The 12,500-nt window shown below is 46.0% G+C and overlaps 1 protein-coding gene across 1 annotated transcript in view; it reads left to right on the top strand.

Moving 5' to 3' along the window:
• Positions 1 to 12,500, top strand: part of LOC134465595 (laminin subunit alpha-3-like) — a 109,154-nt gene that overhangs the window by 65,762 nt on the left and 30,892 nt on the right. Inside the window, exons 28-35 of the mRNA XM_063219347.1 lie at positions 699 to 807; positions 1,128 to 1,225; positions 4,299 to 4,428; positions 4,996 to 5,122; positions 7,737 to 7,876; positions 10,137 to 10,252; positions 10,876 to 11,087; positions 11,498 to 11,705. Of these exons, the coding sequence (XP_063075417.1) occupies positions 699 to 807; positions 1,128 to 1,225; positions 4,299 to 4,428; positions 4,996 to 5,122; positions 7,737 to 7,876; positions 10,137 to 10,252; positions 10,876 to 11,087; positions 11,498 to 11,705 (1,140 nt within the window). The remainder of the gene's footprint in view (positions 1 to 698; positions 808 to 1,127; positions 1,226 to 4,298; positions 4,429 to 4,995; positions 5,123 to 7,736; positions 7,877 to 10,136; positions 10,253 to 10,875; positions 11,088 to 11,497; positions 11,706 to 12,500) is intronic.

A 12,500-nucleotide genomic window follows, 5' to 3' on the forward strand; every position in this document is an offset into this window, starting at 1 on the left:
TGTTTGTACTGCATCTACCTTCACAGTCGCTGAGTCAGGTTTTTCTGTGGAATGACACAGCATACATGTATGGGCAATGGATGCCTGCACTGTAGTCTATTCAGTACACATCGGCCATTGATTTATTTATATTCCAAACATGCCTGTTGCACATTATTTTTGCACTTTCAATATGTGCACTTGTAATTGGATTTTATATGTTGGTGTCTTTGTCTGCTGTCTTTCATTTCACCTCTTATTTCACCTATTATTACTACTTGGTTTAACATTTGCTCAGCCATTATCCATGTTTTCCATGTCATCAGGAAAGTTCAATGTTCGCCATTCAATGAAAGGGAGCTTCATTGAATTATTCCTCACCTTTTCCAACTCTCCTCTGCTCCTCTACCCCTTTCTCCTCTCCCCATCTCCCTTTCCTCATCCTTCTCCCCTCCTCATTCTTCTCATACACTACCTCCTCCTACCCTCCTGTTCTTCCTCCTTCTCCCCTCCTCTTCTTCCTCCGTCTCCTCCTCTCTGTCTTTTACTTCTCTCCAACTTCCTCCTTCTCCTCATCTCCTCATCCTCTCCTCCTCTTTCTACTCCCTCTCCTCCTTTCCTCCTCCTCCTCCTCCTCCTCTTCCTCCTCTTCTTCTTCTTCCTCTTCCTCCTCCTCCTCCTCCTCCTCCTCCTCCTCCTATCCTGTCATATCTCCTCAGCTTCCTGTGTCGTAGTGTGGCAGTGGACCGCCAGAATGCTGTGGCCCGGCTGCAGATGTCCCACAGGGCCGAGATCCAGCTACACATCTCCACCGCCTCCTTCCTGCTGGTACGCAACGGCCAGCAACACACACACACATACACATACAGACATGTACGCATGCAAAACCTCTCACACACACATTCACGCATACATGCGCACGCGCGCACGCGCACACACACACACACACACACACACACACACACACACACACACACACACACACACACACACACACACACACACACACACACACACACACACACACACACACACACACACACACACACACACACACACACACACAAGACCATAAGTGACGGGCTTAGCGTGCTGTGCCATATCGCCCCCTATCATGATGATTTTTTATTGTTGTGTTTCTGTTGTAGTATAAAGTGTACGTGGTGCCGGCTGAGGAGTTCTCCATGGACTATGTGGATCCCAAGGTGCTCTGCGTGTCAATGCATGGACGCTTCACTGACGATAGGTAGGCCATCTCTCATACACTCACGCACGCACGCGCACACACACACACACGCACGCACGCACACGCACACACACACACAGTGTTCTGCAGTGAAACTGTCAGTCAGAAAATGGTAAGTGTATAGGAAAGTGATGTATCATGTAACTTACACCTGGTTGCTTTCGCTTTGATGTGTACTTAGTGAAATCTCTCCTTGTGGGAGAAAAAGCATCTCAGTCTTAACTCAAACGCTTCATGAACCTGCCATCCTCACGTATTTCAGTGTCAAGGCTTCTGTGCTATCAGCTGTGTTTTGTGGTCTGTTGTGCAGAGTTCATCTGTTAGCCAGGTGCAATTCCGTGCATTCCACAAGCAGAGCAGAGACAGGCACCTAAAGCTGAGTCTCTCTCACCCCACCAACCTCCATTCCTCTCCCCTTCCTCCCTCCTTTCCTTCCCTCACCGAAGAGAGGTGTCTCTTACTCAAACACCCAGCCCTCAAGTTGATAATTAGCTGTGACAGAAGGCTGTTGATATGGAGAGGATATGGAGGGTGCTTGCTCAGTCGGCGTGAAGCGACCCCAATCTCTCGGGATCATGTCTCTGTCTGTCAGTCGTCAGGGAATTCTGGGAGCCTGGCAGCAGTGAACATGCCTCCGGCCATTACCTCGTCTGCATTCACCCTGTACGGCATACACTCACTAGAGACTTTATTTATTTATTTATTTATTGAAATATATTTATTTATTTATTTAGCTGAGATGATGGGGTTTAACAACTGGCGCTGCTGCTGCCACTGAAAAGCAGGCAAAGGAATGCACCAGGGTCAGGATAAATTGTCGTTGGGTTGTTTTGTAATTGTGTTAATCCAACACCAATCACATACAGTGCATTACACTTTATGGTCAAACCAACCTGAATGTGAAATACTGGCCTTTATTGTGTGTTGTGTGAGCCAAAGCCATCGAGCCCCCATCTCCATTATTTTGTCAGTAAAACAGTTCTACGGTAGCACACAAGTAAATCACTTGGTGGTTCTTTATTTTATTTTAAATGACTCCCTTTTCCTTTTGCCAGACGAGGGAGGGCTGAATCCTCATTAGTGGCTGTAGCTGTGGGCTTAATGTCAGTCTCAGACAAGCTCAGGCCAAGGCGAGACTAAATGCAGCTACCATTCGGTCCTACCCCCTACCACCCCATTACCTCTGTCCTCTCTCTCTCTCTCTCTCTCTCTCTCTCTCTCTCTCTCTCTCTCTCTCTCTCTCTCTCTCTCTCTCTCTCTCTCTCTCTCTCTCTCTCTCTCTCTCTCTCTCTCTCTCTCTCTCTCTTTAAAACAGCCATGGATGGGGAATGTCTGAAGGTACATGCACATTACAAAAAAGTCATGTCCTTCTGTCGTAATGAGGCTAAGCTGTCTGAAACAGAAAAAAGTGGAGCAGGAAGTGAGGAAAAGGACAATGAGAGAGAGATAGAGAGAGAGAGAGAGAGAGAGAGAGAGAGAGAGAGAGAGAGAGAGAGAGAGAGAGAGAGATCGGATGAAGTAGAATGAGAGAGAAAAAAACAAGCGTAATGAAGGAAAAACAGAGAAAGAGAAAAGGTCCCTTTCTCTGTGCAAAGTAAACATGGGGACTTTTATTGGAGTGAGATCAAAGGAGGCGATAACATTCTGAAATGTGCAGAGAGGAATGAGGAGAGGGTAATCAGATGATGTTGGATATGAAAGTAGATTTAAACTCACATGGTTATGAGAGAAAGAGAGAGAGAGAGAGAGAGAGAGGGGGAGAGAGAGAGAGAGAAAAAAAAGGTAGAAGAGGGAGAGAGGGGGAGTTAAGACAGCCTACTTTAGGCACTTAGATCTTGGGCTTTGTTATAGTTGCTCTCACAGCCCTCGCTCACTTATACCCAACTCAGGGGCAAGAGGGGGGAACGTTACAGGTTGGCAGCAGAGAATGCCAGAGGCAATGCGGGGATAAATCTCGCTCTTACTACCTACACAGACGGGCCCTGGCTCCCACGCTCACATGCAAGCTAAAAAACACCACCTTATAAGGACTGCTCAATGCTCACCGGCCAGATGATCACACATGAATACACAGTCTATCGCACGGACTCACTTACGCACTTGTGCACACGCCTGCACACAAACTCATCCATAGACAAATGTGTAGTGGGTGCGTGTCTGTTTATCCGTGAATCCATGTGCATGTCTGTATGCATGTACAAAGTAGGTATACACCTATAGTACAGTACATTCATAGAGCCTTTGTTTTGGATTGAGAGTACGGGATAAGCGGTCCCAGGGATTTGAATGGTCTATCCCAAGTTTTAAGGAGTAGATTATGCCACTTTTTTTTGACCGCACAGGGTCATAACCTGTGTCTGCTCGCTGACCCGGCCTGTAAGCACTCAGGCTGGCTCGCATGCTCACACACGTCTAATTTACAAAGCTTCCAGACTAGCCTACCTGCCTCTTGTTTCAAAATGGCCGACTCCTTGACATGTTCACATGATTCTTTAACCTTGTCTAATGTCCTATGTGCAGACTAGTCTGAAAGACTTTTGTCATGGTTTATTCTGTGGCTGGATTACACACAACGTTGTCATTTCTACATAGAAAAAGTTGGGGGAAACAACCCTGCCACAAATTACCCCTCAATGAGCTTATAATAATGAGAAGATAGATTAGTTCAGCTCAGCAAAATCAGCTCTGTCAAAAGGGAACCGTGGGAACCAAGGTTGATGTCAATGTCAATGTCTGCGTTTACTGTAGGAGTCTAGGTTTGTACGGTACCAGTACTATGAGGACTAACCATTCTGTTTTGTCATGGTTTCATCAACAGTCAAGGACAACCAAAACGGTTGGTGCCTTAAATGAAAGCAGCGTATTGCTTTTTGGGACTGATCATCAAAATTAGCGATACTAAAAATGACGGAAAAAAAATTGAGGCACACACAAGGCTTCAAGTCAAAAACTGTATATTGCACCCGAAAAGTAACAAAAGAAGTCAGTGGATAAAACAGGAGCTACAGATGTTTCGGACCCAGTCCATTTTCAATGTCTCCTCATTTTTGTTTTGGTATGGCTTCATCAACAGTCAGACGTGCATCCAGAGCCTGTTCCTCATGGTACCATCAGCCATGCTGCTGGACCCCACCCACGGTGTCCACCAGGCTCCTCGTCCCCTGGTGCCACGGGGTGAGGGTGTGCTGCTCAAATCCCCACAGGTGAGCCGCATACTATACTGCACAGGTAACATGTTCACCAATGCAGTGCTAGTGGTAAGCAGGTGCTTGGAGCTTGAAGGGCATTACGTTCTGCATACTATCCATTTTCCCAGTCAGTTGTCTGGTTGTGGAGGTATATTGTAACAGGGAATGACTGACTGAATGAATGGATGAATGAATGAATGAATGAATGAATGAATGAATGAATGAATGAATGAATGAATGAATGAATGAATGAATGAATGAATGAATGAATGAATGAAAATAATCACAGACACACCCACCCACGTTCAGAATTATTGATGCTAGGGTCACAGATTTACATTTATTTGCGTCTTTTGTTCATTGCATATATACTGTACATAGAATTTGCATAGCATCACAACTAGACATGATGTTATACTACAGTATGAGTTATCTTTAGTTTAGTGCATGTCGTCCTAAGGATTCATCTTCAATCAGGCATTATTTCCAGTATTAAAGTAGTTTTGACTCCTGAATTAGTGTTGTTATGTTACTCTTCTTGTGATAGGAATGTGTGTGTGTGTGTGTGTGTTTGATTTTCAGACAGAGGTGACTGTGAATGGTAGAGTGCCAGACCCAGGCAGATATGTGTTTGTCATCCACACCCGCCAGCCAGAACACACCACTTTCCCAGTGGAGGTGGAAGTTGATGCCGGGAGAACATGGACAGGTCAGCTTGTTTTAGTCATCACTCTGTGTGTGTGTGTGCGTGTGCGTGCATGTGTGCGTGCCTGCACATCTTTGTATGTGTATTTGTGCATATGTTTGTTTATGTGTGTGTGTGTGTGTGTGTGTGTGTGTGTGTGTGTGTGTGTGTGTGTGTGTGTGTGTGTGTGTGTGTGTGTGTGTGTGTGTGTGTGTGTGTGTGTGTGTGTGTGTGTGTGTGTGTGTGTGTGTGTGTGTGTGTGTGTGTGTGAAGGTGTGCATTTGCATTGTGTAAGTACAGTGTGTCTGTGTTCTTGTTAATGCATTTGTGCACTTATATATGGCAAAACTGTTAGCCTTTCCCCCATGCCACTAGGTGTGTGTGTGTGTGTGTGTGTGTGTGTGTGTGTGTGTGTGTGTGTGTGTGTGTGTGTGTGTGTGTGTGTGTGTGTGTGTGTGTGTGTGTGTGTGTGTGTGTGTGTGTGTGTGTGTGTGTGTGTGTGCGCGTGCGTGCGTGCGTGCGTGCGTGCGTGCATCTCTCTCTCTCTCTCTCTCTCTCTCTCTCTCTCTCTCTCTGTCTGTGTGTTTGCCTCCTGAGGCATGAGCCACAGCTGGCCAACTGCCTCGCTGTCTGCCACTGACAAGGCTCCTATACACCATGTTTCCTTCCAGCTCCTCTCAAAGCTCCACCAGAGCCTGACTTTCAACAGCCAGGCTTTGATGCATGCAGTCAACCCCCTGTCCCATGCGAACCCTATGGGAGTGCTCTATGATGTCCAGACTTGTAGATCCAGACTTGTGCTCTTCCTGACTCTCTCTACCTCTTGCGTAGTTACACACACACACAGAGAGATACACACACACACCGCACATACATGCACACACTGACACACATGCATTGCACACACATCCATGTGCACGACCATGCACACACACACACACACACACACACACACACACACACACACACACACACACACACACACACACACACACACACACACACACACACACACACACACACACACACACACACACACACACACACACACAGTGGGCATCCATCTGCTAGTCCAACAGTGGGTCAGACGAGGGCTCCCTCACTGCCCCTCACCTCACATGACGGGGCGAGATCAAAGCTCATATCCCCTGTCGCTCCTGGTCCGGCCATGTACAGTACCCTGCCAGCCAAGTCTGGAGGACGAGGAGGGGGAGAAAGCAGTGGGTGCTGGAGCTGCAGGCTTCTGATCTGACTGAAGCCCACCTATAGTACACTACCCAGTGGTTTTCAAAGTGGGGGTCCAGAGACCAATGGGGGTGGGCGCGGGAGGGTGCTGTGGGGGTTGGGGGGTGGCTAACAATTTGGCAGGAAAGACATGGCAAAACAAAATAAATAATTGAATAAAATAATCATGAAAGTAAAGCAAAATAAACCAAAAAAACCCATAATGCTCCCGATAGTTCTGAGCTGTATTTTAATAATCAACTGCATCTCTGGTGGAGGATCTACTGTGGTTGAGTTATCATTCTTTTCTTTATAATGTTGTCCTGTTCTCGTTGGGGATGGGTTTTGGGATGCACCAACTCCACTCGACTTGTGAAAGGGGGTGCACAGAAAGAATTGTGTGGAATGGTTCATGTAAGGGGACCTTGGCTGGAATCTACGAGTACATAGGGGGCCATGTTGTGGTAAAGTTTGGGAACCCCTCTGCCCTACAAAGCAAAAAGGCAGTAACTGCACAGAGCTCAAAACTGAGACAGTTGACTTTAAAATGATACTGCAATCCAGTATAAGTGTTTTTTTGGGAGATTATTGGCATGTGACAGTTTTGTTACTTTATATTACCACCTTTTTTGCAGATCAATCATTTTATTTAAATTTAGTGTTTGATATATATGGCATTAAAGTCATAGTAACTCATTTTAAACAGAAATGCAGTTACTGCCTTTTTGCTTTGTAGGGAACCCCTGTATTACCCCTGTCCACCATCAACAGGCCCATGGCTGGCCTTCTCTTGCCACCCATGAAGCTATGTGTATACAAAGCGTGACCTACGTGACCTGAGCGACGGAAGTCATTATTTTTCTATGGAGGATCGGCGACTAAGGCAACCAAAGCAAATTCGCCAGGAGCTGAGCAACCAGAGCAAAATTCACTGACTAAAGTCAAGCTAATATTATGGTAATGAGCTATGACACTGTTGGGTGAAAACCATTTGGAATGTTCATAGAATGTTCCAAAGTTCATGGAATTTTCATGTCCCAGGCTGTCAAGCCAGAGTCAGTATGTGATCAGCTGAATCAAACATGTCAATGTCACATCCACATCGAATAAAGCAAATTCATGCCAAAACTTCTTCATCTACCTGGGTCGCGTAGGTCGTTTCTCGTCTACACGCAGCATTATGCTATCCAAAACCGGGTCTTTGCTGTGGCTCATCCGGCTAAGGCACTTAAACGCCAGGAACCCAGGTTCACTTCTGGCCTAGGTCATTCCCTGATCCCCTGTCTTTCTCTGTCCTACGGGGTATTGCTCTCCTGTTTCCTAACAGACTGACCTGTCCAATTAAGGAAAAAATATGCTTTTTAAAGATTTAAAGCCCTCCTCCTCAACCAGTTTCTCCTCTCCTCCTCTCCAGGTCAGGTGAATGCGTCCTACTGCCCTACGGTGTCCGGCTGCAGGAGTGTGCTCATCGCCGAGCGCCGCATCGCCCTGGACCTGCCTCGGAGAGAGCTGGCAGTCACAGTCAGGGTACCACCGGGGAAGACCCTCACACTGGTCAGTGTGGTCATTATTAATGTGCTATGTTGGTGTTGTTGATCTGTGTGTGTGTGTGTGTGTGTGTGTGTGTGTGTGTGTGTGTGTGTGTGTGTGTGTGTGTGTGTGTGTGTGTGTGTGTGTGTGTGTGTGTGTGCGTGTGTGTGTGTGTGTGTGTGACGTGTGTGTGACGTGTGTGTGTGTGTGTGTGTGTGTGTGTGCGTGTGTGTGTGCGTGTGTGTGCGCGCGTGCATGTGTGTGTGCAGGTGTGAGTGCTTGTGTGAGTGCTTGTGCGTGTGCATGTGTGTGAGTGCTTGTGCATGTGCATGTGCATGTGTGTGAGTGCGTGTGTGGGCTTGTGCGCAAGCTTTCTTCTTTTAGATTGCATGTTCATTCCTTTTCTTGAGCTATTCATAGCGGTCTGAAATCTCACTACCTACTCTCCTATCCTACTATACTCTAGAAATTGATCTGTTTTAAGTTCAGCATCACCAGGGCTCTAAATTAACACACGCCAACCCGCCAAACACGGGTGAAAATTAATTTTGGCTAGTAGAAAAAAATACCTACCCGCCAATTTGGCCAGTAGCGCCCGAGTACAGTAAATTATGAACGGTAAACCGCTGCTATGACGAACGTGCGCACGTGAAGTATGCAGAGCCCTTAAGGCGAGATTTCCTACATTACCCATGGACACTAGCGTCACAACGTAGCCTCCCACCGTGGGCTTTCCAGTGCAGCAAGCGGCAACTAACTCCATGCTGTTGCGCGCCAGCATTGAAAACATTTCAGACGACCAGCCTTCTGTCAGCTACCTACGCTCACACTATTCTGACAGGCAGCTCTCCTCCTATGCTCTCGTCGATTTCGCTACAACATTTTTAACGTCACTACTGCTATTATTACTAGGCTGAACCTTGCTGTAACAGGCTGCCTTTTTGAAGCAGCGAGGCCCTGACCGTTTCAATAACATGACTAACGCAGATTATGCCTATGTTTTGTGCGAGTGATGAGAATGTGGCGGGGGTTAGAGCAAGGTTCTGTGTGTTGGTGAATGCTAGTAGTAATTGTAACCGTAATAATAGTGACGTTAAAAAAGGAGTGGTTGTGGAACGAAATAGCGACAAGGGCAGAGGAGGAGAGCTGACTGTCAGAGTAGTGTGAGCGTAGCTGTCAGTTCAGTTGTCTTCTGAAATGTTCCGAGTCCTGGCGCAACTAAGTTGGAAAGCCAACGCCATTGGAAAGAAAACAAATAACAAAAAAGCAACCAACGACGAAGCTGTGGAAGTAACAAAGGAAGCGAAGATTCCCGTGATATTATTTACTTTTAGTTAAACTAGGCTTCTTGTCATTTTGTTGCGCATGGTAGATAAGAGAAGAGCTCCTCCTCTCTCCTCTCCTTTTCCTCTCATCTCTTCTCCTTCCTTGTGCGTATGTGAGGTTTTGGAGAGTTTGGCTGTGTGCTTGGTTACTGTATGTTAAAGGTCTGTTATGTGAGTGGCTTGTGTGATGTGATTCAGCTGTTTTCAGAGGAATTGAACAAAAACTAATCAAATTGATTAGGCTTAAGTAATGAAAGTAAAAAATAAAGCAGAAGTTAAAAAATAATGAAAAAATATATAGCCTATAATAGGCCTATGCTTATTATAGGCATAGGCCTAGGCCTATATATAGTGTATCTGTGTTGTAGAAATTGTTGAACAAAATTACCATTATTAAAAAAAAATAACTAGCCTAACGAATGGTTTATTTTGCCGAGATAAAAAAACAAATGGCTAGTTGAACTTCTGTTTGACTGGTAAGAAAAAATGTCCACTAGCCAAATTGGCTGGTGGTGGAAAAAGTTAATTTAGAGCCCTGATCATCACCCAGTTTAGCTTCCGTTGTTCTTTTCATCCACATGTTCAAGGTGTCACGTTTTGAGAGGCGCCCATGCATTGTCAGCTATCAATGTGTACAGTAATCCTCATGGGCTAGCCGTGTGTCGGCTTGCTACGCACATTCCACAGGTGCTTGTGTGCACACACACAGGCTCCGTTTACCTCCTGCAGGTGAGGTGAGAGCAGAGAGAGTGAACATGAGGGCACTCGTTTCAGTGTGCGGAGCGAGGCGCTGACACTGCTGCTTGCCTGACTGTTGTGTTGGCGCAATAGTGTATTTGCACTGCAATGTTATTTTCACATGCCTCTTTTCTCCCCCCCTCTAAAAAAGCTCAAGCCATCTCTCCTCACTTGGGACTTCTCCGCTCTTTTAAGCTTGTTTTTGTTTTGTTCTGCCTCAGGATTATATCTTGGCCGTCCCCGATGATCATTACACGCCAGATCTGCTGAAAGAGAAGCCGCTGGATAAGTCATCCGATTTTATCTCGCAGTGCGGAGGGGAGAGCTTCCAGATAGAGTAAGAGAGAACACAGCACAGCACAGCACAGCAAAGCGTAGCCAGCCTCTTGTGCCTTTTAATCCACTTCAACGCACATAAATCACCTTAAGTTGTCTGCTGCATGCATGAGATGAACTCCATGAACAGGGGAGATTTTCCAAGTCCATAATCTAAACCTAGGCAAAACAGCACCCCCTTGTGGTGGTAGAGACAACAATACAAGATGTTCTGTATCTGTTTGAACTGGCCTGGCACTCTGAGTATGACAGTGTGCCATGGTCATCAATTCTGTTCATAAAATATAGAATTAGAATAAAGAGCCACAATCCTGCAGCCTTTCGAGTATAAAGCCAGCATTTGCACAGTTTGGTTAAGTGTGGATATTATTATCCAGCCATTGTTGCATAGTTTTACAGTCAGTTAGATAATGCCCATCATTTATCATCCTTTAACAAATCCCACAGTGAATCTCCCATCACACATCTCAACATTTATTATGTCCTCTGAGATGAATGTGCATAGTAATATGCAAAGTACAGCATTGGTAGTGCATGCAGGATTGTTGGTACAGTGTTGGTGCAGTATCGATGGTACACAGTACATAGTACATGTGACGTCAATGTGTAACCTGTCTCTCCCAGCCGGAGTACTGCCTCGGACTTCTGCAAAGCATCGGCTCGCTCCCTGGTAGCCCTGTACCACGATGGGGCTGTGCCCTGCCAGTGTGACCCGTCCGGTTCCACGGATACGACCTGTGACCCCGAGGGGGGCCAGTGCTCCTGCCGCCCCCATGTCATCGGCAGGCGGTGCACCCGCTGCTCTACGGGCTACTATGGCTTCCCCTACTGCAGACGTGAGTTAGCATGTTTACATTAGCACAGTGCACCGATTATTAGCAATAAACACATTACCAGGATGAACTTATTATGGCTGTTTACATGTATTTAATAAATCGGATAACTAAAGCCATGCAGGTTGACGTGATTGGGTTTTGGTGTCTTGTTGTAAGTTATATTGAGGTGAATTGTGTATAATTTACCACTCTACTTTGCACTGTACTTGTGGCGCTGCTGTTATAAACACAAGGATTATGTGAGTCACTGTGCTGGGAAATATTTCATTTTAACAACCTCTTCTATTCACTTTATGGATCCATGTTGATACTAATTTACACATTTTATTACTCTCTCTCTTTCTCTCTCTCTCTCTCTCTCTCTCTCTCTCTCTCTCTCTCTCTCACTCTCTGTCTGCTACCGTCTACAGCATGTCAGTGTGGTCGTCGCCTGTGTGACGAGGTGACAGGCGAGTGTATCTGCCCTCCCCAAACGGTACGTCCCGCGTGCGACGTGTGTGAGAGCCAGACCTTCAGCTACCACCCCCTGGTGGGCTGCGACGACTGTGACTGCTCCCCCACCGGCATCATCAGCAGCAAGGGCCAGGACCAGTGCGACCTGTACACCGGACAGTGCACGTGAGGACCACGCACTACCGCACTCCTCTCTGACTGTCACTCCTTTCTCTCTCTCTGTCTGTCTGTCTGTCTGTCTGTCTGTCTGTCTGTCTGTCTGTCTGTCTGTACAGTATGTGCATGTAAGTTTATAGTTTAGTTTAGCTTATTAGCTGATTTGACAGGGGCCATGTACGAGACATTTCTAGTTCCAGAGTTACGGCAGCTGAAAAGCTAACTTACATCTGTGTTCCCTGGGCAGGGAGCTATGAAATAAACACACATTAAACATTAACATAGACAATACATGCCCTACTGTTGCCACTACAAGGTACACACTAGAAGCAGCAACAGCATACTAAAATACATATCATACTAAAACATAAAACCACATACAATCACATCATTATCCTTACTGATTCAATGACACACATAGGCTTTCACACAGAGAGAGGGACTGTCACAATGCCTGTTAGGACCAAACACATCATCACCCTCTGTGAATAGTTTTATGACTATCTTAAGTTCTTTCCGTTTTTTGCCATTCGGGCAGACTATGTTGTGTATGTAGTAGGGCTGTAACGATACACTGAACTCATGTTTCGGTTCGTATCGTGGTTTTTGACCTAAGATTCGATACACCCCACGATTTCTGAAATGTATCTCCATTGAAGTTAAGAAACACTATCACATCAAATCATAAGGTTATTTTCTGGACTAATGGGTAATGAAACTTTGAAAGGGCGTATCACGATACTGCCTCCTTGTATCACGATACAGTATCACGACTCTGTTTATCACGATTTCTCGGTTCGATAC

This window comes from Engraulis encrasicolus, chromosome 16, assembly GCF_034702125.1.
Source record: "Engraulis encrasicolus isolate BLACKSEA-1 chromosome 16, IST_EnEncr_1.0, whole genome shotgun sequence".
Lineage (NCBI taxonomy): Eukaryota > Metazoa > Chordata > Actinopteri > Clupeiformes > Engraulidae > Engraulis > Engraulis encrasicolus.